Source organism: Tursiops truncatus, chromosome 15 (genome assembly GCF_011762595.2).
Source record: "Tursiops truncatus isolate mTurTru1 chromosome 15, mTurTru1.mat.Y, whole genome shotgun sequence".
Taxonomy (NCBI): domain Eukaryota; kingdom Metazoa; phylum Chordata; class Mammalia; order Artiodactyla; family Delphinidae; genus Tursiops; species Tursiops truncatus.
The window spans coordinates 71,711,761-71,739,756 of record NC_047048.1 but is presented as its reverse complement, the minus strand read 5'-3'; the positions used below and the strand labels follow the sequence as shown (position 1 = coordinate 71,739,756).

Below are 27,996 nucleotides of genomic sequence, written 5' to 3'. Positions count from 1 at the left end.
AACCCAGAGATCTCAACCCTTTATTTGGGTATAATTTAAATACCATGAGATTTATTTGTTTCAAATAGCAATTCGGTGGTTTTTGGTAAATTTACACAGTTGTGCAACCATCACAACTCAGAACATCTCCTGCTAAAAGATCTCTTGTTCCTGTTTGCAGTCAACCCCTCTTTCCACGCCCCAGTCCCAGGTAACCACTAATCTGCTCTCTGCCTCCATAGATTGGACTTTTTCTGGACCTTTCATATCAATGGAATCATACAGGGACTTCCCTGGTGGTCCAGTGGTTGGGACTCTGCGCTTCCGCTGCAGGTGACCCGGGTTCCCTGGTCAGGGAACTAAGATCCCGCATCCCGCATAGCTGTGCGGCACGGCAAAAAAAAAAAAAAAAAAAAAAAAAAAACTGTAGCTTTTATGTCTTGGTTCTTTCACTTTGCAGAATATTTTTGAGATTCATCCAGGTTTTAGCATTTATCAGTAGCTCATTCTTTTTGTTTCTGAACAGTATTTTTGAGATTCATCCAGGTTTTAGCATTTATCAGTAGCTCATTCTTTTTTGTTTCTGAACAGTATTCCCTTGTACAGAGAGACCATATTTTGTTTATTTGTTCACCAGCTGATGGACATTTGGATTGTTTCCACTTTTTAGCTATTATGAATTGTGCTTCTGTGAACATTCATGTACAGGTGCTGTGTGAACATATGTTTTCCTTTCTGTTGAGTGAATGCCTAGAAGTGGAATTGTTGTATATATAGTACATTTATGTTTAACTTTCTAAGAAACTGCCAGATGTTTTCCAAAGCAGCTGCACCATTTTATATCCCCAGCAGCAAAGTATGAGGGCTCTGATGTCTCCACGTCCTCGCCAATACTTATTATTGTCAGTCTTTTATATTATATCATGCTGAGGAACTATTTTTTAAAATTTATTATTACTATTATTTTTTTTTTGGCCACGCCACGCGGCTTGCGGGATCTTAGTTCCCCGACCAGGGATCGAACCCGTGTCCCCTGCAGTGAAAGCAAGGAGTCCTAACCACTCTCCGCCAGGGAAGTCCCTGCTGAGGAACTTCTTGGAAACACCCACGGGGACTTCCCTGGTGGCGCTGTGGTTAAGAATCCACCTGCCAATGTAGGGGACCCGGGTTCGAGCCCTGCTCTGGGAAGATCCCACATGCCGTGGAGCAACTAAGCCCATGCGCCACAACCACTGAGCCCGTGTGCCACAACTACTGAAGCCCGGATGCCTAGAGCCCATGCTCCGCAACAAGAGAAGCCACCACAATGAGAAGCCCGCACACTGCAACGAAGGGTAGCCCCTGCTCGCCACAACTAGAGAAAGCCCACCCAGCAACGAAGACCCAACGCAGCCATAAATAAATAATTTAAAACAAAATCCGCCTCTTTAATAAAAAACAAAAACAAAAAAACACCCATGGATGCCCTGGCTCCGTCCCAGACCAGTTAAATCAGAATCTTGTGGGTTGCGGCCCAGGCATATGTATTCAAAACATAACAAAACGAAGCAGAAACCTCCCTACTTGAAAAGCTACTAATGTGCAGATGGGTTGAGAGCCAGTGATCTAATTTTCGGCCTGAAGTTCTGTCCGACTTCACCGAGAGGGAGCTCAAGCTGGCCAGCGGCCTCTCCCACACCAAGAAATATAGGGGCTTGGGGATGAGAAACAAGAAACCTCTCAAGAAGGCACGCGCAGTCCCAGAGTAGATGGGTTGTTGGAATGTGAGGTGAAGGGGCCTGGGAGCGGGTTGGGTCCAGGGGTCCTGATTTCCGCGCAGCCAGATGAGATCCTAATGGGTCACCTCCCACGACTTTAGGGATTGTTCAGGCCTCTCAAGAGATTAGGAAAGTTATGACATTTCTGGCTGCAGACCAGCTCCAGATAACCCCGGGGAAATACAAGGAGGTTGGCGGTGCCAGGAGGAAGCACAGGGAGCTTAGAGGCTCAGGGGAGAGTTAGGCCAGGGCCACACAGTCGGTGATAATATCTCCTCCTTTTGGAGGGTCTGCAGATGATAATAACCACCCACTTTCCAGGTACCAGACCCTGGGCACTAGGGATACAGCTATGAATAAGTGTCAGGCTCCTACCCCCATGGAGCTGACAGTCTCCTGGAAGAAACAGACAATAAAGAATTAAACAGAAGGACAGGTAATGATGCGGAGGGGGCCTCTCAGTGGGGGTGGCATTTGAGTAGAGATCTGAGTCAGTGAAGGAAGCTAGTCATGCAAAGGTCTGTGTGCAAAGATGTTTCTGGCAGACAGAAGAGTCTGTGGAAAGCTTGAGACTGAGTGGATTTGGTGTGTTCCAAACAGTGGTAGAAGGTGGAGTTGGAGAGGAAGGTAGGCAAGAGCTAGATCACCTAGGGTTTTTTGGGGGGTCATGGCCAGAGTCCGAGTTTTATTTTGCATGCGATGGGGAGAGAATGGAGGAGGGCTTTGAGCAGGGTAGTAACACGCTACGGATTTCTACTTTTTTTTTTTAATTAATTAATTTATTATTTTTTGGCTGCACTGGTCTTCATTGCTGCACACGGCTTTCTCTAGTTGCAGCGAGCGGGGGCTACCCTTCGCTGTGGTGCATGAGCTTCTCATTGCGGTGGCTTCTCTTGTTGCGGAGTACCGGCTCTAGGCACGCGGGCTTCAGTAGTTGTGGCACGCGGGCTCAGTAGTTGTGGCTCACGGGCTCTAGAGCGCAGGCTCAGTAGTTGTGGTGCACGGGCTTAGTTGCTCTGCAGCATGTGGGATCTTCCTGGACCAGGGCTCGAACCCGTGTCCCCTGCATTGGCAGGCGGACTCTTAACCACTAAGCCACCAGGGAAGCCCCGACTTCTACTTTTTAAAGATCACTTTGGTTGGTGCAGGGAAACTAGACCTATAGGAGCAATAGGGAGGTGGGGAGATGAGGCAAGTTGTCCAGAGAAAAGAGGAAAACAGCTTGGACTGGTGTGGGTGCAAATGGAGAGATGTGTTTAGATGTGGGACACCTTTTGAAGTTAGAGACACCAGCATTTGCTGACATGAGGTAGGAGGGGAAAAAAAGGAGGCAAGGATGACGCCTGTTTTTTTGTTGTTTTTTCTTTTGGCTGCGCCCTGACCAGGGATAGAACCCAGGCTCCTGGCAGTGGAAGTGTGGAATCCTAACCACTGGACCATTGAATTCCCAATGCCTACATTTCTGACTTGAGCATCTTGGTGAAGGATGGTGTCATGCCCTGAGATGGAGAACGCTGGGAGAGGAGCAGAATTAGGACGAGAGGTGGGGAGGCTAAAATAGAGATCTAGCTCGGTGGAAGAGGAGGGAGGCTGGGGGGTGGGGGGACTGCAATGTCCTCATGATTCAAAGCTGGGGAGTTGGCCATCCTTGTTACATCAAAGCCTGTGTATGTTGGGCCCCTGAGACTAGTATTAGAGCATCTCGGAAAAATTCAAGATGCTGTAATGTTCAGGATGCTTCTTGCAACCTTTAGGAAGTCCCTGCAAAAACAGAGACAAGCTTAGGCCGAAGAGGTGGCCCATCCTTATTAGCAAAAGGACAAGTCACCACATCTTTTTGTCCCCTCCCTTCAGGTACTACGAAATTTTATTACTGGCTTATGAACTCCAAACATCTAGATAGCACTGCTGTGGATCCTCCAGCATGTCCTCAGATCGCCGAGAGGGTGAGAAGCCCATGCGGAGTGACTAATGCGAGCCGGAGCACGAGGCTTAGAGGACCATGGAGAGAGAGGCCCCCGTGACTCAGAGTCAGTTCACAGGCTGCAAGAAGCATAGAAACTGAAAGGAAGGTGCAGCATGAAGAAAACGAAGAAGAAATCAGAGAGAATAAGTGAGCTGCCCGAGGTCAACATCAGAGCTGAGCTGGAAAGGTACTGGGGATGGGGTGCAAAGGACCCAGGAGCTGGGGAAGCAGCACCCCACAAGAAGCGTTAGAATTCTTGAGTTTCAAACCTGGAAGGGCCTTCGAGGCCCAAATGGCCAGCTCCTTCCCCCGAAAAAGGAGGAAATGGGAAAGAAAAGGAGAAACCAAAAGACCAGGTCTCCAAGTTTTAGAAGTCACAGAAAGGCAGTCAACAGCTCCACCCTGGCTGAACCCAGGAAGCCCTGGTCCATTATTTCTCTCTGTCCATTTGGTAAACGTCTGGTTTCCATGGGGGCAGTTCTGTCCAGCTGCGTTCTGGAAACAGGTGGCTTGCAGAGACGTAATCAGGGTCTCCCAATCTGACATATGCTCCCCCCACAATGCACCCCTCCCCTCATTCCAATTGGGCCCCCATCACACGTTCCCAGGCACACCCACGCTGAGCAGCGCGCACACAGGCTGCGGGGCTCGTGGGCTCAGGCAGAGTGAGAGGGAGGGGGATGATTTCCTGAGGGGTAGCTTGGGTGGGCCTTGGGGGTGGGGAAGTGGTCAGAAGGAGAGATGGGCTGACGCAGCTTCTCCAAGCCATGCAAGTGTCCAAAGAAAACACAGCTGGAGAAAGGGAGAGGGAGCGGGGAGCTGGGCTATCCGAGTGCTGACTTCTTGGGTAGAAATCCAACTTGGTAAACTGTGGTCAGTAGAGCCTGTGTTTATTTACTGGGACCAGTTACTTCCTCCTGCTGTACCTCAGTATCTCAATGTGCAAAACAGGGACAATACTAGCTACCTCGAGGGATGGCTGTGAGGATTAAATGGGATCATTCAAAAAGAAAGACGATAGGGCTTCCCTGGCGGCGCAGTGGTTGAGAGTCCGCCTGCCGACGCAGGGGACACAGGTGGGTTCGTGCCCCGGTCCGGGAAGATCCCACATGCCGCGGAGCGGCTGGGCCCCGTGAGCCATGGCCGCTGGGCCTGCGCGTCCGGAGCCTGTGCTCTGCAACGGGAGAGGCCACAACAGTGAGAGGCCCGCGTATCGCAAAAAAAAAAAAAAAAGAAAGAAAGACGATAGACTGAAGTGGTGAAGAGCGTGGGCCCTGGAGCCAGACTGACTTGAGCTAATTACTTCACCTCTCTGGACTTCAGTTTCCACATCTGTAAAGTGGGGATGATGACGTACCTATTTTGCAGGATGTTTTGAGGTTTCGGTGAGTTCCTATTTGCAAAGCACTTTTTGTTTGTCAAACAACTGCTTGATACTAATAACCAGAGACATTTATTGAGCCCTTTGGTGTGCCAAGTACTAGATTCAGCACTTTATACTTTGTGACATCAAAGTCTGCCACCCAGGGAGGGAGGCAGGTATTAGATCATCCCATTACAGATGTGGAAACTGAGGCTCATAGAGAGACTTACTTTTTAATTTATTTTAATTTATTCTAGAACAGGGATAGGCAAACTATACTCTTTCTTATAGTATTGTTTATGGCTTCTTTCATGCTACAGTAGTGGAGTGGAGCTGTGACAGAGATTAAAGGGCCTGCAAAGCCTAAAATATGTACTATCTCACCCTTTACAGGAAAAGCTTGCTGACCTCTGCTTTAGAAAATGGCAGAAGCAGGATTTGAACCAGGTCTGCCTGGATCCACAGTACTTAACAGCTTTGCTATTCTGGTTTTTTGCACTATCACTGTGCTGGGTGCAAAATAAAGGCTAGAAAATCATTTCTTTCCTGTCACTTTGAGGGCTGAGAAGGCTTCTCTTATCTTCTCATATCCAGGAGTGAAAGTGGAAAGGGATTTGGGGATTCTGATCGCTCCATCTTTCAGGCCAAGCGGTGAGGACTCAGGGAAGGCTGCCAAAACTCCGCGTGGGGCTGCACATCTGACAGTGTCACTCTGAAGTGTGAGGTCGGGGGCACAAATTGTGGGAGAGAGGGGAAATCCGTGTGACAGAGAGGGACAGGCTGAGTAGGCAAGTCCCTGAAATCAAGATCAGAGACTATACCTTCTCGTCTGCCAGCCCAGGTCAAGGCTATGCTTAGAGTCAGTCTGACTGAAACTCACAGAGGCAGGAGCTGGTAAAGAATCCCGGGGTGGTGTAGGTATCGCCTGCTCCCCGGAGATACTCAAGGGCTCCAAAACCAGTTCAGTCACACAGCAAATATATACTCAGTACCTGATCTGTACCAGGCACTGTTTTAGCACCGAAATAAGTGGTGAACAAGATCCCAGCTCTCACGGAGACAGACAATAAACCAATATTAAATAGGAATGAGATCTATAAAGAAAATAAACCAGGCTGATGTGATTGAGAGTTAACTCCTAGGTAGGCAGGGAAGGCCTCTCTGAAGAAGGGCCATTTAAGCCGAGACCAAAATGACAAGGAGCCAAGCCATGAGAGGATCAGAGGGAAAAGCATTCTAGGCAGAGGGAACAGCAACTACAAAGGACCTGAGCAAAGAATTTCACTTGCATGTTCAAGGAACCAAAAAGTCAGTGTGGGGGCTTCCCTGGTGGCGCAGTGGTTGAGAGTCCGCCTGCCAATGCAGGGGACGCGGGTTCGTGCCCTGGTCCGGGAAGATCCCACATGCCGCGGAGCGGCTGGGCCCGTGAGCCATGGCCGCTGAGCCTGCGCATCCAGAGCCTGTGCTCTACAGCCGCAACAGTGAGAGGCCTGCGTACCGCAAAAAAAAAAAAAAAAAAGTCAGTGTGGCTGGAGCAGAAGGAAAAAGCTGAGAGTGGTGGGAAAGGAGACAGGAAAAGGTCCTTTCATGTGTCTAGAAATCAGGGCATGGAGGCAGTTTATTTCAAGTGTGGTGGAAAGCCACTGAATGATGGCTAAATGATGCTAATAATTGTAGTGACTTTTTGAGCCCTTAATAAATGCCAGGTGCTTACTAAGCCCTTTACATGCATTAACTCATTTAATCCTCACAAGCCACCCTAAGAAGGAGGTACTTTGATTGTCCTCATTTTATAGATGAGGAAACAAAGGCCCATGGAGGTTAAACCACTGGCCCAGTGTCACACTGCTACATTTAAAGTTCACTGGGGCTGCTCTGGGGACAGTAAATTACAGGGGCCAAGACCCTGTAAGAGATAACAATGATACAAAGACAGCTTGCATTCCAGTTAAGAAAATGAGAGGAAAGAAAAACTAACATTCACCAGGTTTTCTGCTTCAGCCAGACTCCGGGAAGAGTGAGGGTTACTAGAGTTCAAAGGCGTATAGGCACTTCCTCTTCTGGATCTCCTTAGCACTTTCTCTGTTCCCCTCCTACACCCTTTCTGCCTTGTTTGCTTGTGATCTGTGCCCCTAATCACAATAGCTAGCTAGCATTTATTGGTTAATGGCGTTAATGGTGTGCCGTTATCATGCCCGGCACATGCACTATGCCTGTTTAATTTATTCTTGCAATAATCCAATTGTATCCATTTTAGGATGTGGAAATTGAGGCTTACAGCTGCTAAAGTAAGGGGTCCAAGGTCATATATCTAAAAATTGACAGTCTAGGATTTGAACCCTTCGAACACAGTCAAAGCACTTAACTACTGGGCTGTAAACACTCACTTCTGACCTCCCACCCTGCCATGAACAGTCTCTGAGCTCCCCAGTAGTAGCCAAGGATTGTCTTTACCTCTAGTTTCCTGCTAAAGAGGGTTCATAATAATGCCAACCTCACAGGTTGTTAAGAAGATTAAACAGGGCTTCCCTGGTGGCGCAGTGGTTAAGAATCCGCCTGCCAGTGCAGGGGACAGGGGTTCGAGCCCTGGCCCGGGAAGATCCCACGCGCCGCAGAGCAACTAAGCCCATGCACCACAACTACTGAGCCCGCGTGCCACAACTACTGAAGCCCGCGCACCTAGAGCCCGTGCTCTGCAACAAGAGAAGCCATGACAATGAGGACTCTGCGCACCACAACGAAGAGTAGCCCCCCGCTCGCCGCAACTAGAGAAAGCCCGCGCCCAGCAACAAAGATCCAACGCAGTCAAAAGTAAACACAAACAAAAAAATAAATAAATAAAAGAAGATAAAACAAGTTAATCTAGATCTCGGGTGACCAACCATCCTGGTTTCCCTGGGACTGAGGGGGCTCCCTGGAAGGGAGACTTTCTGTTTCAAAATCTGGGAAAGTTCTGGGCAAATTAGGAGGAATTGCTCATCATGCCTGGATTCGTGCTTTGTGCTAAATACATGTTCAACAGACATTAATCATCGTTTCTCCTTTCCACTTTCATGCATTTGATAACAAAAAGGTAGCAAGCACCCACTCTGTGCCCATCCTAGGAGCTGGGAACACCGATAGGCAGTACACGTGCAGAGAACCTAGCTCCAAAGTCTCACCAAAAATCCACAGTCCCTGGGGAAATGCCAAACCTCTCTCCAGGTGATTCCCGCAGCTTGTGTGCTGTCTTCCTGGGCTGGCAGTATTTGGATGAACCCCAGTGGGAGAGGTCCCTGGGTCCTTAAGGTCCGCAGGCAGTGACACAGAGACAGTGGGCGTGGGGTGGCCGTGGGGCTTCCCATAGTGAAACCTGGCAAAGAGAGGTACTGAGATGATTCTGGGTGGAAGGGAAGGAAAAAAACGTGCCTTGGGCATTGACTCTGTGGCTTGCCCTGGGCCTAAGAGGTAGTTCCTATTGTCACACACATTTTGCTGGATGAGGAAACTGAGGCTCAGGAACCCAAGTGAAATGACTTGTTCAGGATCATGCAGGAGGAGATGGGTAACAGGAATTTGAACCAAGGTCCCAGCAAAGCAGGGATTACTGGGGTTGGGCGGGCCGACTTCTGCACTTCCCTCCCTCCTGCCGGGCTTGGGTCCCCCACTTGTCTTGACAACGGCCAGGCTTGTCACGGGGCTCCGTACAGCCCTCTCCACCCTCCCGGCTGCCAGCGTCCCGCCCCATTCCCTCCCAACCCCTGAAGGAGGAGGGGAGAGTGGGAGAGAGGAGGGGGGTCGGGGAGGCCCGTCTTTATAAAGGCGGCTGGAACAGCGCTGCCCGCCAGACCCCGCCGCCTGGATCCCCTGCTTTGCCCGCCGCCCCACGTGACCGCGCCGACCACCAGCTCCACCTCTGAGTGAGTTGCGGCGCGTCCCCATCCACCCCCAGACCCTCGCCCGGCCGCGTGGTCTACTGAGCCCGGGGTGGGGAAGAGAGCCCCTGAAGGAGGGCGCTGAAACGGGGGGCACCAGGCAGAAGCCCGACGACAGGTATTTAGGACCTGGAGGAGCCGGGAGACCCGGGAGCCGGAGGTCGGGCCGGCAGCTTTCTCCCTTGGCTCCTCCGGCTCGGGGCCTAGGAGACCGCAAGCCACCCCCGAGGAATGCGCGTGCAGCCGTTCCCATGGTAACGTGCAAGCCGCGCCCGCCCGCCGCAGAGGAAGAGGGATGTTGTTGGGCGAGGGGGGGCTTGGTCCCCGGGAGGTCCAAACTCGTCATGCGGTCGTTGCAAAAGCGAGCCGAGGAGGTCCCCTTCCTCTCCCCCGTGCCCCAAATCCTCTGGGAGCCAGAGCGCACGTCGCTTGAGCCTCAGTTTCCGCGTCTGTCAAATGGAGGCAATGTTATTGGTTCCAAGTTCCCCGAAGAGCTATCTCAAGCTTAACGATCCTGGCCAACCCCCTCTTTTGGTTGGCCATCCGAGGAGTGGGTTTTAGAGGCCCGGATGACTCCCGCGATCCCACCCCACCCCCAGGCCCGCTCGCCATGGCCCTCTTCGGAGCCCTGTTTCTAGCGCTGCTGGCAGGCGCTCAGGCTGAGCTCCCCGGCTGCAAGATCCGCATCACCTCCAAGGCGCTTGAGCTAGGTAAGAGTGGGGGCGGGCCGGGGCGGCTGTGGGAGGAGTCGCACCGGCAGGGCGTGCAGGAGCTAAGGGCCTCATTGCTGCTTCAGTGAAGCAGGAGGGTTTGCGCTTTCTGGAGCAAGAGCTGGAGACCATCACCATTCCGGACGTGCGGGGCCGAGAAGGCCACTTCTACTACAATATCTCTGAGTAAGTGGGGGCCGAGGGGGCGGGGTCTTGGTAGGGGGCGGGGCTTAGGAAATACCTAGAGTCTCGAAGACAGGATGCCTGAGCGTAATGTGGGCGTGGCCAAATCGAGGAGGCTGGACTTAAGACACTGAATGAGGCCCGAAAAGATAAAGGCCTAGACTGCCTACAGAGGCGGGACCAAGGAGGTGGGCGTGGCCTAAAAATGTAGTAGGGACCGAGAAAAGTGAAGCCTAACCTGTGCAACTGAGGCTGGCCAAAGAGTTCCAGAGAGGCGGAGTCAAGAAAATTGCCGGTGGATGAGAGTGGGATGTAGGGCACCCGGGTGGAGCTAATGGGAGAGGTCAGAGGAACCAGAGATAAAGGCCTGTGGTTTAGGATAGTGGGGACAGGGTCTAGCAATCCCAGGGTGGGGAAGGGAAGGAAGACTTCTAAAAGAGGGGGTGAAGCTCACCTTTAACACCTGGGTCATGAGAAGTTAGTCTCTGACCCACCCAAGTCCAAGTTTTCGCCACCCAAGCACAGGTTGGGTACGTGAGGGGCAATGGAAGAATTCATTCTACCCACGCCAGCTTCCCCAGGCCTGGACTGGAAGAGGAAGGAATGAATTTGCTGTGGTTGGGTGGGGTCCCCTTTTCTTGGTCCTGAATTTGACCCTGAGGTCTCCTCCCACAGGGTGAAGGTCATGGAGCTGCAGCTGACATCCTCTGAGCTCCATTTCCAGCCAGAGCAGGAGCTCATGCTACAGATCAACAATGGCTCCTTGGGGCTGCGCTTCCGGAGACAGCTCCTCTACTGGTTCTTGTGAGGACCCGGCACCCTCAGGGCAGTGGAGGGCGGATCAGGAGGACTGGGGGTGCTGTGGAGCTGTGGGCAATCCTTTAGCCTTTTTTTTTCTGGCTGCGTTGGGTCTTCGTTGTTGCGCGCGGGCTTTCTCTAGTTGCGGCGAGCGGGGTTGACCCTGTTGTGGTACGCGGGCTTCTCATCGCGGTGGCTTCTCTCGTTGTGGAGCACGGGCTCTAGAGTGCAGGCTCAGTAGTTGTGGCGCAAGGGCTTAGCTGCTCCGCAGCATGTGGGACCTTCCCAGACCAGGGATCAAACCCGTGTCCCCTGCATTGACAGGCGGATTCTTGACCACTGTGCCACCAGGGAAGTCCCCCTTAGCCTTTCTGAGCCTCAGTTTCCTCATCTGTACAATAGGGACAATCTTACCCAATTCATAGAATGTCTGGTATACTGTGCAGAAGTAAATAAAGTCTTATTAAGAGCAGTCATGATGTAGAGGGGTGGGGAGGAGGGCAGTGAAGACTTGGTTAAGCTCTAAGCCAGAGTGAACATTAACCCTCCCACCCCCACCCCCACCGCAGCTACGATGGGGGATATATCAACGCCTCTGCCGAGGGTGTGTCCATCCACACCGCTCTGCAGCTCTCCCGGGATCCCACTGGCCGGATCAAAGTATCCAACGTCTCCTGCCAGGCCTCTGTCTCCAGAATGCATGCAGCCTTTGGGGGAACCTTCAAGTAAGCCCCATCCCCAAGCCCAGTGCACGCCATTTGAGACCCATAGCCCATCTGCTTAGTGCAACGCACAATGTGCAGGCTTGGGAGTCAGACTAACTGGGTCTAAATCTCAGCGCCACCACTTCCTGGCTGTGTGACCTTGGGCAAGTCGCTGAAGCTCTGTAAGATAGGGATGGTAATAGGACCTACTTTATGAGATGTGAGGACTGTTTATCTTAATCTATATAAAAATATTTAGAACAGTACCTGACATATAGTATGGGCTAGCCACTTAGATAAGAACCATTGAGAGGACCAGCGTACACAGTGGTGTACTCGGGTGGGTGTGTACTTGGTTCTCAATAATAACCATTGAGAGGACCAGCGTACACAGTGGTGTACTTGGTTGGGTGTGTACTTGCTTCTCAATAAGTGGTAGCTCTTACTACTAATAACAAAAATAATAACATAGTTCCAGGTTTGGGGCTGAGAAGGGGAATTTGTGCTGGTTCTGGAAGAGGGTGGGGGAGAGAAAATGGTGGATTTATTATCTGGTGTTGGCCAATTTGGTCAATTTTTTATTTATTCAACAAAGTGTATGCCAGGCCCTGAGGATTTAAAAAGGAGCACAGAGCCTGACTGGAGGGACAAAACATTTGTCATTGGGGCCTTGAGAGAGGGACCAAGAAAGTACTCTGGAGAAGGGAGGTTCAGAGGAGGGTAATCCAGGAGGACTGCCTGGAAGAGGAAGCATCTGCACCCAGACGGGGAAATACAGGACAGGAGCATTGAGGGTGTAAGGGAGGACATGAGTAAGCATATGGAGCTGAGGATGCTCAGAGGAGATTTGAGGAACTCTGGGTAGATTCATTTGGCTGGTGGGGGAGAGGGTGGGAGAGGAGGTCTTGAGAATCAGCCTGGAGAAGGGGATTTGAGCCCAAGTCATGGAAAACCTCCACTAAAGAGGTGGTAATTTAAGTCAAAGTAGGGGTATTCCCCCCACCCCTCACCATCTCTGGATGCTGTGATTTCTCCCAGACCTGGGTTGGGGGTGGGGCAGGGTCTGGATTCACCTGGCCTCTCCTCTCCTCACAGGAAGGTGTATGAATTCCTCTCCACGTTCATCACCTCAGGGATGCGCTTCCTCCTCAACCAGCAGGTGTGGGCAGTGGCGAGTGGGGGGCAGACGGTGTTGGGGGACAGCGGGGGTGGGCATGCCCTCTCTTTCGAAGACCCTGACTCTGGCCCCCACCTCCCAGATCTGCCCCGTGCTCTACCATGCAGGGACCGTGCTTCTCAACTCCCTGCTGGACACCGTGCCTGGTGAGTTGGTGCGGGTGGGACGGAGAGCTCTGGGCCCGGCCTTGGGTCTGGAGTGGGGCTGGGGAGGAGGCTGGGTGCGCAGCTATCAGGTAGCACCTGAGTAGGCCCCTTCCAAGCCCTGTGATGGGACAGCCCTGGGTTCAAATGTGGCCTCTGCCTTCCTGCGTGACCCAAGGTAAGTACTCACTTCTCTCACTTGGTTTCCTTGCCTGGCTGAGGACCACTCCCCCGGGTTGCTGAGGGTTGACTGAGGGCATGGCTGTCAAGATCCTTAATATGTGCTTGCTGTTGGGGCCTCATTTGTGTTCATCACCGGGCACTTAATAGGAGCTCAATTAACGTGAATTCTCTTTTCCTAAGCTATGAGATCATCACGCCACATACAAGGGGCACAGGACAGGAAGGAGAAGGCAGGGGAAACCAATGAGAGAAGGGAATCCCTTGCCATCTTGTTTAGTGACTTGATGAAACCTATGTACTGATAGTAGTAATAGTAGTAATAACAACAACAACAATAATAATAGGGACTTCCCTGGCGGTTGAGTGGTTAGGACTCGGCGCTTTCACTGCTGTGGCCCTGGGTTTAATCCCTGGTCGGGGAACTAAGATCCCGAAAGCCGCCCAGTGTGGCACCCCACCCCCCAAAAAAAAAAACCACCACAAAATTCCCACAATAATAATAGCTAACATTGTTGAGCACTTCCTGCACACCAGGCACTAAATGCTTTCCACGTAAAACTAATTTGATCCTCATAACAACCCTATGAGGGAAGTATTAGGATCACCATTCTATGAACGAGCAACTGAGGCCCAGAGAGCTTAGGCACCCTGCCCAGCATCATACAGCTTTGCGGGACTCAAGCCCCTCCCCGCAGTGCGCAGTGCTGTGGACGAGCTCGTTGGCATTGACTACTCCCTCGTGAAGGATCCCGTGGCCTCCGCCAGCAGTCTGGACATGGAATTCCGGGTGAGCTGTCTGGCTGGTGTGTGTAACCAGACCCCCTCCTTCTCCCCTACAATGCTGGTTTTAGTTCCCTAAAGCACAGCTCTGATGTGGCCCCTCCATTGCTGGGGACGCGGTGGCTTCCCACTGGCTACAGAATCAGGTTCAACTCCTGAGCCTGGCACTCAGCCTTGTTCATCTTGTCTGGCCCCAACTTTCTCACTTCATCCTGTTCCCCTGCAGCTACTAGTTCCAAAAAATGCCCTTCGCTTCCTACCTCAGGGCCTTTGCTCATGCTGTCTTCCCCCATCTTCCCGGAAGGAATTGAACATTCAGCTCTAACGCACACAATCTCATTTCATCCTCTCACAACCCTGTAAATCAGGCAGTGACGTTATACTCATTTTAGGGATGTGGAGACTTGCTCAGGGAGGCGATGGCACCTGTCCAAGGCCACTCAACTAGTATGTGGCCATTACCATTGCCCCTCCCAGTGGAGTGCAGCAGAATTGCAGAGCACAGACTCTGGAGCTAGAATGCCTGAAGGTCAGCTCCCAGCTCTGCCACTTACTGGCTGTGTGATCTTAAGCCAGTGGCTTAACCTTTCTATGCCTGTTTCCTCATACGTAAATGGAAATAATACAGTAAGAAAAGATAATCTCGGGACTTCCCTGGCGGTCCAGTGGTTAAGACTCCATGCTTCCACTGCAGGGGGCACAGGTTCGATCCCTGCTCAGGGAATTAAGATCCCACATGCTGCATGGCAAGGCCAAACAATTAAGAAAAAAAAAGAGAAAATAATCTCATGGGATGTTATGTGGATTAAAGGAGTTGGTCTAGGTAAGGGGCACAGAAGAATTACTGTGTATGTAATTACTGCCGTCATTACTACCATCCAGTCTGCCGTCTACCATCTAGCAGCTGCCGTCATTACTACTATCTAGTCTCAAGGCCCACTCAAGTGCTACCTCCTCCTTGAACCCTTTGCTGAGCCTCCCTTCTCCAGTCTGATGGGATTGCTCCCTTGAAGCACTCCTGCTACCCTCCTTCCCATGCTTTTTAAGAAAAGTACCTGTTGAGTCCCCCAAGGACAGCAACCGGGTCCAACCCCCCACCATCCCCACAGGGCCTGGAGACATCTGGGTGCTGGGCTAGTCTGCCTTGGCCCTGACCCTGATCCTCCAACCCCAGGGGGCCTTCTTTCCCCTGGCCGAGGGCAACTGGAGCCTGCACAATCGGGCGGTGGAGCCCCAGCTGCCCGAGGAAGAGCGGATGGTATACGTGGCCTTCTCTGAGTTCTTCTTCGACTCTGCCATGGAGAGCTACTTCCAGGCAGGGGCCCTGAAGCTGTCGCTGGTGGGGGCCAAGGTATGCCAGGGTCTGTTTGTGGGATGAGCAAGAGGGGCCTGTGATGGAACTTCTGCCTTATCCCCAATTCCCTGGTCCAGGTGCCCCATGATTTGGACATGCTGCTGAGAGCCACCTACTTTGGGAACATCATCCTGCTGGTGAGTGTCAGCAGGAGGTAGGAACCTGGCCAGGGGGGTGGGCACGCCATCCGCACACCGTGATGGGACCAGTGAGGCAAGTAGAGCCCCCAGTGGCAGCTGTGGAGTAGACAGAAGGCCTGGCCTCCTGCCTGTGGCCACATCCGCTCGCTTGGCCAAGCCTGTTTCCAGGTCTGTGAAGGGGGCTTCCTGCCCCCGCTCCGTCTCCTTCACGAAGCCATGATGAGGGTGGGCTGAGAACCCAAGCTCGGCCAGGGTAGGGGCTTTCACAGCGACAGATGTATTATCCTTTTTGCTTATCTTCGCTTGTTTAATGGGGAGTTACATTTTTTAAAGAAATAGTTCAGTGATCATTAAAGGACCTGTCCTTGGTTCTTCCTTGTAAATGATGGAGCTGAGATTTGAACCCAGATAGGAATCTGTGTGATTCCAAGTCACCCTGCCTCTCTCCTCTATACTATGCAACCTCCCAGAGTTGTCATGAAGATTAAATGAATTAATACATTTGGAGCAATTACAACAACAGAGGAAGTGCTCAGTCAACACCAGCTGCTCTGAATGCTGTCCTTGTCGTCATCATGATCGTGGCCAAGTGTTGTTAAGAGCATGGACTCTATTGCCAGACTGCCTGGGCCTGAGTCCCAGTTCTGCAACTAAATAACAACTTGGACAAGTTGCTTAACCTCTCTGTGCCTCAATTTCCCCATCTCACAAATGGGTGTAATTTAATACCTGCTTCACACAGTTATTGTGAGGTTTAAATGAGCTAATACACGTGAAGTGTTTGGTGAAAAGTAAGCACTTGGTCACTACACTGCCTGTAGAAGAAATAGCTCAGCAGTTTCAAGAAAAGAGATATGGCACAAAGCTTGAGATTTTTTTTTTGGCTACGCTGTGCGGCTTGCGGGATCCTAGTTCCCCGACCAGGGATTGAACCTGGGGCCACGGCACTGAAAGCGCCGAGTCCTAACCACTGGACTACCAGGGAGTTCCCTGGGATATTTAATGCAAAGAGACTGTCCCGGAGGAGTCTGGATTGGAGATGGGTCCTGAATACTGAGAACTCAGGAAAGCAGAAAGAGAAGGAAGGAGGCATTCCTAGAATGAAACATCCCCTTGTCTGAGCAAAGGCAGAGGCTGGACACAGTTCTGGAGGGTTCCAGAAGCCAGACCAGTCTTCCCATTTGTGTCTCTGGGCTCCCAGACAGTACAGCCACCCCCTCCTCCCCGGGGACTCAACAGGGAGGAGGACTTGACCTGTCCTCCCTGCTCTGTCCCCAGAGCCCGGCAGTGATCAACTCTCCACTGAAGCTGGAGCTGCGGGTCACGGCGCCACCACGCTGCACCATCAAGCCCTCGGGCACCACCATCTCTGTCACTGCCAGTGTCACAATCGCCCTGGTCCCACCCGACCAGCCCGAGGTCAAGCTGTCCAGCATGACCATGGTACGGACACCAGCGTCGGGGCTGTGACGGATCGGGGAGGAGGACTGCGGACACCCTTTGGGGCCGTAACACCACTCTCCCTACCTTCCTACACAGGATGCCCGTCTCAGTGCCAAGATGGCACTCCAGGGGAAGGTGCTGCGCACACAGCTGGACCTGCGCAGGTGGGCGAGCCTGTAACCTCTCTGAGCCTCAGTGTCTTCAGGATAATCACACCTGCCCAAAAATACTGGGGAGCTAAAATGCAGTCATACCTATAAGCCACTGGAGAGCTGGGGTCTTGTTAACGCATAAAAAGTGTTTCATTTTAGTGTAGTTTCTCTGCATTCTCACCACCCAGAGCAGGTATTATGAGAGATGACCAAGCTGGCCCAGCAAGGTTAAAATGACACACCTACAGTCACACAGCAAAGTGCACGAAAATAAGGATTTTGCACATCTTCGCTCTGTGATCTTAAAACAAGTCACTGTATCTTTCTGAGCTTCGTTTCCTTCATGCATTAAATATAGAAAATAGTAGCACCTACTTTCCAAGGACGTGCCGTCTGACGAGGCAGACACTAGCCACATGTGGCTGTTTACGTTTAATTACAATTAAATAGCTCCTCAGTTGTTCATTCCTATAACCACATGTAGCTAATGGTTACTGTGTGGACAGTGCAGATACAGAACATTTTACAGAAAGTTCTATTGGACAGCGTTGTTCTGGGGAGTTAAATGAGATAACGCAGGGTGAGGTTAGGAGTCTAGATTCTGGAGACAGGTTCTGCAGTTTGCCAGCTATGTGACCTTATGCAAATTACTTAATCTCTCTGGGCCTCATTTGCCTCCTCTGTAAAGTGCAAATTGTAATAGTGCCTGTTTCTTAGGGTTGTTATGAGGTGGCATTTTAAGATAGTTTAATAATATTTAACTTTTTAACATGCACAGTATCTGGCAGGGAGTAAGCACTGAAAGTTTTGCTAAATAAACGTAAACAACACATGTAAAGCCATCAGCATAAGTCTAGCTTATAGGAGGTACTCCACAAATAAAAGGTAGCAGACTTGAAATTAAACAAAAAAAAAAACTGGAAAAAAAAGTAGCAGACTTGGAGAAAAGGCGACTCAAAGAGGGAAAAATGACTCACCCAAGGATACACACCTGGAAACTGGTAGAACCCCCTGGAAAGGTTTGTAGGTGTAACATGTAAGACTGAAACTCAGGGGCTTTGGGTGGGTAGAGGCCTGAGTGGCCTGGAGAAGGTGGAGCTTCCAAGGGCTCGTGCCCACTGGACCCTTCTTTTTTCCCCACAGGTTCCGAATCTACTCAAACCAGTCTGCATTAGAGTCGCTGGCAGTGAGCTGGGAATTGAGGCGGGGGGGGGGCGGGCCAGGGCTGGGATTGAGGTGGGCAGCGAAGGCGAGCCCACCCTCTACAGGCTGCCCTAACTTCCTCCCTCCTCCCTCCCAGCTGATCCCACTGCAGACCCCTCTGAAGACCATGCTGCAGATTGGGGTGATGCCCATGCTTAATGGTAGGGCTGGGGGAAGTGAGGAGGGAGGGGGAAAGGACAGGGGAGCCAGGTGGGCCCAGATTGAGCTGGCTGTTCCCATCCACAGAGCGGACCTGGCGTGGGGTGCAGATCCCACTCCCCGAGGGTATTGACTTTGTGCGCGAGGTGGTGACGAACCACGCGGTGAGTAGGGGTGCGATGGGGAAGGAGGGCAGAGCCTTCCCCTCCCTCTACAGCTCTCGTGTGCCCTCCGTGACCTGATCCTAGCTTCTCCCTTATCAACTGCCTCTTCTTATTTTAATCTTACATCAGATTCGTCCAGCCCTTTGCACCGGCTGTGTCCTCACCTTGGAACACTCTTCCCTGATTCTACCCTCAGTGCCTACTAATCTTTCAGGTCTTAGCTAAGAGCTCATCTCCTCCAGGAAGCCCTCCTTGACCTCCACAGGCTGTGCTCCTGCAGCCTCTGTTTCAGCACCCTTCATAGGGAGTTATAAGAACCGCTCTGCTGCTCCACCTCTCCCACTAGATTGAGGCCAGGGACTCTTGTCTCCGTCTCTAAACCCTGCTCTCGGTAATGGAATGAAGAGACTCCCTTCTCTGCCTCCCTGCACAGGGTTTCCTCACCATCGGGGCTGACCTCCACTTTGCCAAAGGGCTGCGAGAGGTGATTGAGAAGAACCGGCCTTCCAACACCGGGGACCCCCTAGCACCCAGTGCCCCGCCACCCTCCATGGCAGCTGTCTGAGTCCTCAACCCCGACCCTCGCAGCTGCATTCAGGACTCCACCGTCTCTCATCCCCTCCCTCACCCCATCACAGCCTCTAGTGTCCTCTAACCCCCAGTGCCACAGAGAAGATGGGGTTTTAAGCTGTACCCAATTTAATTCCATAATCACAGTCAATCCATCAATTACAGTCCGTCCACCCTCCCCGTGGACTGTCCTGAGCTCTGTTGTGTTCCTGGGATGCGATCAGTGCCTTGAGGGCATTCTTTAAGCAGGGAGGGGGCCAGGCCTCACCCCAGTGAGTTATAAAGTGCAAACTCCCCCCAGACTGTATATGTGAGGCGCTGGGGCCAGGTCTGGGATGCACAGGGCTGCGGAGGCGGGTGGGGTCAGTTCTGGAGGCAGGGATCTGCCCCACAGGGGCATTTTGCATAAAGGAGGACCTCCCTCCCGGCAGGAGAGGCTGGGAAGGGCTGGATCAGGCAGTGGGGGGCTGCTCCCATGGTCATCAGTATGGCTGCTTATTCAGGAAGCGGGAGAACATGGTGAGGGCAGCCTGGGGCTTGTCAGTGGGGACCATGTGTCCGGCACCCTGAAGGGCAAAGCTTCGTGAGATTCCTTCCCTGTACAACCCCTGCCCTTGGGTGCTTCCTTCATCCTACTGGACCCCTCTAGCCAGTGACCTTCCTGCTCCCCCAATCCATCTGTTTTTCCCATCTTCCCCCGAAAACTTGCCCTTCCACGGGCCAGATGGTAACCCAGCATAAAAGGAGGTCAGAAGGAAAGGACAGGTGGGTCCTGCCCCATCCCCCCAGCCCCCCTAGTCCTCACCAGGCCCAGGCCCTACCTTGATGGTAAGAAAGGCGATGTGGGAGAACTCCTTCACGAAGCCAGCGATCTGCTCTCCACTGTCCCCGTAGTCCACCAACCAGGGCCGGCGCTGTACCTCCATCTGCCCCACCAGGAAAGACTTAGCAGCCCGTAGCTGCCCCGTCATCTCTGCTCACAGCCACCAGCAAGACCTCAGGGGCCGGGAACTCCTCCAGGTTTGCCCCCTCTGTCTGCCAGAGCCACGCTGCACTACCCCTGTACCGGCCCAACCCCAGGGCTGGGACCCCGGGCTCACCTTCTGGTTGAGGGAATCCACAAACCACTCATCTCCCATGAAATTGCAGGCCATGTCCACATCTCCGTTGTACAGCAGGATCCGGTATTTCTGAAGCAGGGCAGGTGAAAAATGGGGGGTTTGGAATAAGCCCAAACCCCAGCCCTTCCCCAGTTCAAGCCCTACCCCTCAGGGAATTCAAGAGGCCCAGCTAAACAGCATAAACCAGGAAACGCTTGTGTTTTCTGACCACTTCCTACCTGCCCAGTGCTCTGCTAAATGCTTTCCCTATGAAGGTAGTAGATACCATCAATAACCCCATTTTATGGATGGGGAAATCAAGTCTCAAGATATATGAGAAACTTGCCCAGAGTCACCTGGCTAGTAGGCTAGTAAACGGACTTGTACTCAGGCAGTCTGACCCCAGAGCCCATGCTTGAACCACTGTGCTGTACAGAACCTGGTCCTACCCCAGCTCTGCCAGTATCTCCTAGGTGACCTTGGACAAGGCCCTCTCCCACCTCAGACCCCAGTCTGCCTCTCTGTAATACGATCTGACTAGCTCTTCTCACCCTAATGGCTCCTTGGCTGACGCGGACCTCTCTGCCCCCTCCAGCAGAGCAGCATAAGGTGGGGACAGAGCCAGGTTCAAATCCTGACCCTGCTGACCACAGGACCTAGGGCAAGTGACTTCACTTCTTGGAGTTTCAGCTTCCCCTGTCCCGAGTGGCACCCTGAAGGAGCCCCCGCCTCGCCACACTGCTCCAGGGTCCTGAGGCTGCTGGTGGACCCAGCTGTGCTAGCCCCACTCACCTGTGCGGCCAGCAGCTTCAGGTACTGGGAACACATGGTTTGGTAGAGACGGCGGTACTGGATATTCACCAGGAAGCTGCAGGAGCACGCGGGCAGGAAGACCAGGCCCAGGTTGGGGGAGAAAAAGGGACAATAGATCAGACGCCCTCCCCTATCCCCTTCTATTCCCAAGCTCCAGCCCAAGAGGCAGATAGCTGGGATTCAGTCCCTCCTTGGGCATGTAACCTCTCTAGGACTTATCTAGATGGGGGGGAGGGACTGGAATTCAGAGGTCCCCAACTCTCCTCCATTTAGAAATGTACAGGGACACTTTGTTACAATGGCTGGGCTGCACTGGCATGAGTGCATAAGGGCTCGTGCTGACCAATCAGAATGGAACTGAGTGGCCCCTGCTGTGCCAGGCGTCACCCTCTTACTTGTAGGGGTCATAGGAGATGTGGGCACCTAGGGTGGTACTGGAGTCAGGGAGGGGCTGGGGATGGGAATGTCTTTTTACTAAATACCATTTAAGTAATTGATACTTTAACAACCAATGTGGCTGCTTAAGAATGAAGTGGCTGGGACTTCCCCGGTGGTCCAGTGGTAAAGAATCCGCCTTCCAATGCAGGGGACGTGGGTTGGATCCCTGGTCGGGGAACTAAGATCCCACATGCCTCGGGGCAACTAAGCCAGTGCCACAACTACTGAGCTCGCACGCCTCAACGAGAGAGCCTGCATGCCGCAAACTATAGAGCCCATGCGCCACAACTAGAGAGAAGCCCGTGCGCAAAAAAAGAATGAAGTGGCTGGGGGAATTCCCTGGAGGTCCAGTGGTTAGGACTCCTGCGTTTTCACTGCCAAGGGCTCGGGTTCAATCCCTGGTTGGGAACTCAAAAAAAAAAAAAAAAAAAGAATGAGGTGGCTGAATATCAGTCAACTTCGGGGGGGTCAGAGACCTTGAACATCCTATTGTACAATTCAGTCACACCCCAAACACCCTCTGTGTCCCCACTGAGAAACCCTAGCCAAAGGATCCCTGGGGACAACAGCCCACCACCCCCCAGGCCACAAGCGGTCACAGAAACCCACTTGCACACGTCCCAGCGGGGCAGCTGCTCGGGGATGTGGAGGGCCTTCCGCACAAGAGGGTTGTTGAGGTAGGTGGAGGCGGCTGTGGTGTTGGTGCAGGGGGGGTCCAGGCGCACCTCTCCCGCAGAACGCAGCAGTGCCTGGGGGGGGCACAGAGGGTCAGGATCTTTGCTTCCCTGCCCTGTCCCTCCCCACCCTGCTGGGAGGTAAGCGTGGGCCCTTGCACACCTGATGCCACATCTGCTTGGGTGGCAGGCGAGTGAAGATGTTGCCCAGATCCTGGACCACGACAGTGTCCTTCTCGTACCTGCAAGTGAGGTCGGGGGATGAGTGCCTGAGCCTCCAGATGGGACTGGGGTTGGCCCAAGGGGCACACGGCAGGGCCCACCTTAGATGGCTGGGCACCCCCCCAGCACATGGAGCGTAGAGGTTGTAGACGTTGAGGCCGGAGCTGCCCACGATGTGGGACACTTCCTGAAGCTGCAATGATACCCCAAAAGCCACCATGCTTTACGGAATCCTGGCCTCCCCATGACCTCCCCAACAGCGCCCTAAAATTTATTGCTCTCCTGCTTCTCTTGGTCACTACCCTTTCCCCCCTTTCTTCACAGGCAGGGAAACTGAGGCTCAGTGGAAGGAATCTGCTAGTCCCGGGTCCAAATCCTAAGGCCTCTACTTCCTAGCACTGTGACTTCAGGCAAGCGACTTCGACACGCTTGGCCTCAGTTTCCTTATCTGGAAAATGTGCCTAATACCATCTCCCTTGAAGGAGACTCTTGAAGATGGAACAATCCACGCTGCCGTAGCCGAGCACAGTCCTGGCACATCGCAGACGATGGATGAGTGAGAAGCCCCTTCCCCTCACAGGGAAGTCACAGGAAGTGGTGTGGGAACACATGCATACTCATGTGTCCCAGAGGACATCGAATTGCTGAAGGGTGCAGGATAGGAAACCACAGGGGGACGAGTCCCCAAAGGGGATGTGGTCCCCTTCTCAGGATGGGGGCCGTCAGGGGTGACGGAGGGCAGGGGCAGAACCTCACATTGGTCACGCATTGTGGGTCTCTGTTGTCGTAGAAGTTACACTTGTTTTGAGAGCAGCAGTGGGTCTGGAGGGAAGACCAGAGCCTGTAGGAGATGAGTGAGATTTGCTGAGGCCCATGGTGGGCAGAGAAGGCAAACACCCCATCTTCTCAACCTCCCGTCACGGCCTGGACCCAAGGGACCTAATCCCAGGGAACAATGACATTTATCACAGGGCGTGGTATGTAGCTCCCAAACCTGGCTGCCCTGGGCCATGCTGCAGCCCTCCTTCGTCCCTTTACACTCTGATGTCTATGCTTTGGCCTTTCAGCACCAAAACCTTTCTAGCAAACCCAGCCCCGCCTTCTGCTCATCAACCAGGGTAGGACCCAGGATATCATGTGCCTGGCGGACAGACCTGAGGTCCCATGACCTGCTGCGCCCCAGAGATTGCCCAACGGTCCCCTCCCATACCTGTTTCCCAGAAGACCATGGTAGTAGGCGAAATAGACCAGGGAGTTGTCATTCTGCTCATAGCAGGAGAGTCCATTGCCCACAGCCAGCCCCTGTGAAACACCCAGGGCGTTAGCTCATCTGGACGGTGAGGAAGAAGAGCCTCCCTTGACCCGCACCCAGACCTTCAGCAGTCTGGAAACTGAAACCCGGGCTGGCTTGTGGGAGTGGGTGGAGGCGGGGGAGGCCACTCAACGTAAAGAATGGAGCTGGCAGCTTTAGGAGTAGGTTCCCTGTTGTGGAAGGCACGCAGGCCGGGGAGAGGCCAGCTAGTGGCAGGAATGTTATGAAGGAAGACTGGGTTGGAATGGAGGCGCTGACCTGTTTGACCTTTGCTAACCACAAGGCTATGACCCCAAGATGCCTCCCTTCCCTCCGGCAGCCTCCCTGCACCTGAAGGTTCATGCTGGGGTCCTGCATGACCAACACTGCCAGGGTGGGGATGTAGATGCCGGCATAGCTCTCTCCCGTCAGGAAAAGCTCGTTGTCCTTGTATTCCGGGAAGAGGCGGAAGAAATCTTTAAGGGCTTCAAAATTGCTCTGGGCCACCTGGGGATGGCAGGATGGAGGGAATCGGGAAGTGTTGGTGTTTGAGCTAGAAAGAATCTCAGGGATAATGACACCAACCCATCCTGTTTGTACAACAGGTTGTGACTTGTCCAAATCACACCACCTAGCACACAACAGAGCCACGGATGGACTCCAAGGGCATGCTCTTTCTCTCCCCGCATCATGCCACCCAGCAAGGCTGGGGCACGTGGGCAGGCAGCGGACTCACCTCGGTGTCATTGGTTGCATAAGACTTGTCATCGGAGTAGGAGAAGCCCACCCCAGCTGGGGACTCGAGGTATAACACATTGGCAATCTACAGGGGAAGTGGAAACGGGCTAAGGAGGGCTCCCCACCCCATCCCAGTGCCCAGACACCCCCACAGGACCCACAGAGGCGGCGATACCAGGTTCCAGGAATAGGGGTTGTACTCCAGAGTGGCACCATCTGGCTGGATCTGAGGAGGAAAGAGATGGCTAAGTCCCGAGAGCCAGCTGGGGGTAGGGAAAGGGCCACCGTCCTCAGTACTGTACAATCGGGCAAAATCCCCGAAAGGTACTAATAGTCAAGCCAATGGTACAGATGAAGAAACTGAGGCTCAGGAAACGGACACATCTTCAGAAGATCACAAAGTCCTTTTCTCCTTCTTCCCCGCTTCTTTCCTTTGGGAACTGTCCCCTCCCTGCCCCTTACCAGGGGTTACCGAGCTGCTTTCCACTCACCAGGAAGGGGCCGTGCTCGGTGAGGAGGCCGTCTAGGGAGCTACAGCCCGGCCCTCCATTGAGCCACAGCACCACAGGGCTGCTCTTGGGATCCTTCTGGGACTCCACAAACCTGGGAGGGAGTCAGGCTAGGATGGGTGCAGGTGGGGGGAGGGCTCCTTCCAGCCCTCCCTGCTCCCAGGCTCCTTCAGGGGTCTTAAGAACACCCCCACCCCCACCCCCACGCCCAGGCTCCCCTGGTGGCGCAGTGGTTGAGAATCCGTCTGCCAATGCAGGGGACAAGGGTTCGATCCCTGGTCCGGGAAGATCCCACATGCCGCGGAGCAACTAAGCCCGTTAGCCACAACCACAGAGCCTGCGCCCTAGAGCCCGCGAGCCACAACTACTGAAGCCCGCGCGCCTTGAGCCTGTGCTCCATAACGAGAGAAGCCACCGCAAAGAGAAACCCGCGCGCCGCAACAAGAGAAAGCCCACGCGCAGCAACGAAGACCCAACACAGCCAAAATAAGTAAATAAATAAAACAAATTTATATAAAAAAAAAAGAACCCCCCCCTCCCTATCATCTCCCCCGGTGGGCATCGCAGTGTCCCTCCCAACCCCGCCCTGGAAGGCTGGGCTGCAGACCAGTAGTGGAGGTGCTTGGAGCCGGAGCCTCTGAGGTAGCCAGAGTACTGGCGGAAAGACGGCTGCTTGGTCAGCCCTGGCAGGTACTGGATCTCGTCCTGGTCGGGGGCTGCCTCGCTTCGGGGCGCCCAGGAGAGCAGCAGCAGCAGGAGGAATGGCGGCGACAGCGCGGCTCGGACCATCTGCGGCAGGAAGCGGGTGCCGGCTGTTTACTCGCTCGCTAGCTGCTCAGCCGCCCCTGGGGAAGAGCTGGCGGCTCATCAGCGAGGGAAGCCCAGGCCCAGTCCCAGCTCCCACCCGCTGAGCTTCCTCCGCCGCGCCGCGCCCCGCCCCGCCCCGGGGGCTCCTGGATCCCTTCCAGCCTCCGGGATCTCTTCCAGCCTCCGGAGTCCCCTCACCTCTGCTGCCCCGCGTCCTTGCTCTCCCGGAGGTGGCCCGCGACGGGAAGTCATGTGTACTCCGAGTCACGTGTGCTCCAGCGTCACGTGACAGTCTTCCTCCTGCCCATCCCGCCCCCACGTCCTCGAGCACCCGGAAGACGGAGGGGGCGGTGGCGGCGGCGGTCAAACAAGGTGAAGGTCCGTAGGCCTCGCAGGTCGTTTCCCGGGCGCCGGCGGTCAGATGACCCAGGTGTGGATGGCCAGGATCCCCCAGCCTCCCGGGGACTCCGTTCTAAGCGGGATGGCTGAGCCAGCGGCGCTAGGACCCCTGGGCAGAGCCTCGGGGAAGGGAGTCAGGGGGGAAGTACCTTACATGGTGCCCCCGCAGTCACCATCTGAGCCCGCTGCCCAAAATAGCCCCCGGCGCCCGCTGGCCTGCCTCATGGCTGGGAGATGGCTGCTGCCTCCGACCCCGTGGAATTGGGTGCGCCCTGGGGCCCCGCGCGCCCCGAGCCCCCTCCCACCCGCTTCCACCCGGTACACGGTGCCAACATCCGCGTGGACCCCTCCGGGACGCGGGCCACACGCGTGGAGAGCTTCGCCCACGGCGTGTGCTTCAGTCGCGAGCCGCTGGCCCCCGGCCAGGTGTTCCTGGTGGAGATCGAGGAGAAAGAGCTGGGCTGGTGCGGGCACCTGCGCCTCGGCCTGACTGCGCTGGACCCCGCCAGTCTGGCCGCCGTGCCCGAGTTTTCGCTGCCCGACCTGGTCAGCCTCGGCCACACCTGGGTCTTCGCCATCACGCGCCATCACAACCGCGTGCCCCGGGAGGGCCGCCCGGAGGCGGAGGCGCTGGCCCCCAGCTGCCCCCCAGCCCTCCTGGTGGAACCGCATCTGTGCATTGAGCAGTTTCGCATTCCCCGCGACCGCCTGGTGGGCCGCAGCCGTCCCGGGCTGTACAGCCACCTCTTGGACCAGCTCTATGAGCTGAACATGCTGCCTCCGACTGCACGTCGGAGCCGCCTGGGCGTTCTCTTCTGCCCGCGCCCCGACGGCACGGCTGACATGCATATCGTCATCAACGGCGAGGACATGGGCCCCAGCGCCCGGGGGCTGCCAGCCGCCCAGCCCCTCTACGCGGTGGTGGACGTCTTCGCCTCCACCAAGAGCGTGCGCCTGGTCCAGGTCGAGTATGGCTGTAGGTATCCCACACCCTGGGCAGCGACCCCTCCTGGTCTACTGTTGGGACAGGAACCTGCTAGGGCTCCTGAAACAGGTAGCAAGGCCTTGGTTTGTCCAGCATTATTTTAGAAGCTGGGGAATCTGACTTCAGATTCTGCCTCTACTTGTGATCTTGGACAAGTCACTTTCCCTGGCTCTGGGCCTCAATTTACCCATCTTGGCTGTGATTGATTAGGATGCCCTCCAACTCCCTTTCTGGCTTTGGCAATATTTTCTGCATTAACCTAGGGCATGAATTCTACACCGATTTTAGATTTTGGTCCTCTTTGAGAATTACGTGCTCTTTTATTAGACAAATACTCATCGATTTGGGCATACCAGTTTAAAGGCATCACTTTTAAACCCCATGTGAGAGCTTCTTAATCCTGAGGTCTGGTTCATGATAGCCCTGTTAAGCCTTTTATTTATCCATCTGATGACATTTTACGAATACAGTGAACGAGAACCCTCTCTGTGTCGGGCCTGTGCAGGAGGCTGGGGGTTGCACAGGTAAATCAGATGCCACCCCTGACCCCAGAAGCTGCTAAGCGAGGGGGAAGGGAGCAGGATGGGTGCTATAATGGAAATAGGGCTGCAGAACTGGAAAGTGTTGCGAAAGAGGTGCTTATCTCAGTCCTGTGAATAGCCCCATGCCAGGCTGGGCCTGGAGAGTGAAGGGACTTGCCCAAGTCAACGACAAAGAGGGGACCAAGACCTAGATCTAGGTCTCAGCCTCGGCCCAACCCTCCCGTTCCTTTTGCCTTTGACAACCTTCTTTCCACAGTGCCGTCCCTGCAGACCCTGTGCCGCCTAGTGATCCAGAGGAGTGTGGTGCACCGGCTGGCCATTGACGGGCTCCACCTGCCCAAAGGACTTAAGGATTTCTGCAAGTATGAGTGAAGGCCTGCAGCCACCCTGGAGCAGGGCCACGTGAATGCATCCTGGCCCCAGAGGTGTGGCTGCCCTGAAGCTGGCCATACTGATACCAGCCAGGATGGAAATAAACACAGTCGTTGCTGATGCTGATCCTTGGAGGGTCTCCTTGCCCCTGAAGCCTGTGAGGGGCACTTCTTTTAGAATCACTGGGGGTCAGCAGGGTAGACGAGAGAATGAGAGCATTTTGACATCACCTAGACCAGTGGTTCCTAGCCTGGCTACTCATTA

General features: G+C 53.9%; 3 protein-coding genes across 6 annotated transcripts; 2 read left to right on the top strand and 1 right to left on the bottom strand.

Annotated features, from left to right (window-relative positions):
* Positions 1-31: 31 nt before the first annotated feature.
* On the bottom strand, positions 32-25,768 carry CTSA (cathepsin A). Of its 2 annotated transcripts, XR_012326369.1 has the most exons (16): positions 25,633-25,768; positions 25,235-25,416; positions 24,610-24,721; positions 24,294-24,344; positions 24,117-24,203; positions 23,732-23,887; positions 23,300-23,391; positions 22,846-22,930; positions 22,191-22,282; positions 22,031-22,109; positions 21,803-21,942; positions 20,735-20,810; positions 19,943-20,032; positions 19,664-19,768; positions 8,260-8,417; positions 32-6,555 (listed from the first exon to the last, which is right to left on the bottom strand). XR_012326369.1 is itself a non-coding variant. In XM_033839741.2 (15 exons), exons 1-15 carry the CDS (start codon positions 25,684-25,686, stop codon positions 19,325-19,327), a joined length of 1,485 nt encoding a protein of 494 aa, XP_033695632.1. In that variant the 5' UTR covers positions 25,687-25,767; the 3' UTR covers positions 18,954-19,324. The 2 variants fall into 2 exon arrangements, 1 of the variants encoding a protein (XP_033695632.1); XM_033839741.2 differs by lacking the exons at positions 32-6,555; positions 8,260-8,417 and adding an exon at positions 18,954-19,408 and having other exon boundaries at positions 25,633-25,767.
* On the top strand, positions 8,826-21,627 carry PLTP (phospholipid transfer protein). Of its 2 annotated transcripts, XM_033839738.2 has the most exons (16): positions 8,828-8,964; positions 9,579-9,689; positions 9,776-9,875; positions 10,548-10,676; positions 11,240-11,395; positions 12,470-12,533; positions 12,634-12,697; positions 13,573-13,664; positions 14,832-15,008; positions 15,089-15,148; positions 16,430-16,594; positions 16,691-16,758; positions 17,890-17,932; positions 18,047-18,110; positions 18,196-18,272; positions 18,706-21,627. In XM_033839738.2, exons 2-16 carry the CDS (start codon positions 9,590-9,592, stop codon positions 18,835-18,837), a joined length of 1,491 nt encoding a protein of 496 aa, XP_033695629.1. In that variant the 5' UTR covers positions 8,828-8,964; positions 9,579-9,589; the 3' UTR covers positions 18,838-21,627. The 2 variants fall into 2 exon arrangements, with proteins under 2 accessions (XP_033695631.1, XP_033695629.1); XM_033839740.2 differs by lacking the exon at positions 11,240-11,395 and having other exon boundaries at positions 8,826-8,964.
* Positions 25,766-27,852, top strand: NEURL2 (neuralized E3 ubiquitin protein ligase 2). 2 transcript variants are annotated; one of them, XM_004319100.4, is made up of 2 exons: positions 25,766-26,809; positions 27,617-27,852. In XM_004319100.4, exons 1-2 carry the CDS (start codon positions 26,068-26,070, stop codon positions 27,730-27,732), a joined length of 858 nt encoding a protein of 285 aa, XP_004319148.1. In that variant the 5' UTR covers positions 25,766-26,067; the 3' UTR covers positions 27,733-27,852. The 2 variants fall into 2 exon arrangements, with proteins under 2 accessions (XP_004319148.1, XP_073649148.1); XM_073793047.1 differs by having other exon boundaries at positions 25,919-26,796.
* Positions 27,853-27,996: the final 144 nt, after the last annotated feature.

Bases quoted from the DNA above. Each gene is read 5' to 3' on its own strand.
- PLTP (XM_033839738.2), top strand. From the start codon at position 9,590: ATGGCCCTCTTCGGAGCCCTGTTTCTAGCGCTGCTGGCAGGCGCTCAG. The intron at 12,534-12,633 runs GTGTGGGCAGTG...CCCACCTCCCAG, and splicing joins GCTTCCTCCTCAACCAGCAG to ATCTGCCCCGTGCTCTACCA. The intron at 17,933-18,046 runs GTGAGCTGGGAA...CCTCCCTCCCAG, and splicing joins CTGCATTAGAGTCGCTGGCA to CTGATCCCACTGCAGACCCC.
- CTSA (XM_033839741.2), bottom strand. From the start codon at position 25,686: ATGACTTCCCGTCGCGGGCCACCTCCGGGAGAGCAAGGACGCGGGGCA. The intron at 24,722-25,234 runs GTCTGCAGCCCA...ACTCCCTCCCAG, and splicing joins TCCAAGCACCTCCACTACTG to GTTTGTGGAGTCCCAGAAGG. The intron at 19,769-19,942 runs GTGAGCCCGGGG...CTGGTGGGGCAG, and splicing joins TGGATTCCCTCAACCAGAAG to ATGGAGGTACAGCGCCGGCC.
- NEURL2 (XM_004319100.4), top strand. From the start codon at position 26,068: ATGGCTGCTGCCTCCGACCCCGTGGAATTGGGTGCGCCCTGGGGCCCC. The intron at 26,810-27,616 runs GTAGGTATCCCA...TTCTTTCCACAG, and splicing joins GGTCCAGGTCGAGTATGGCT to TGCCGTCCCTGCAGACCCTG.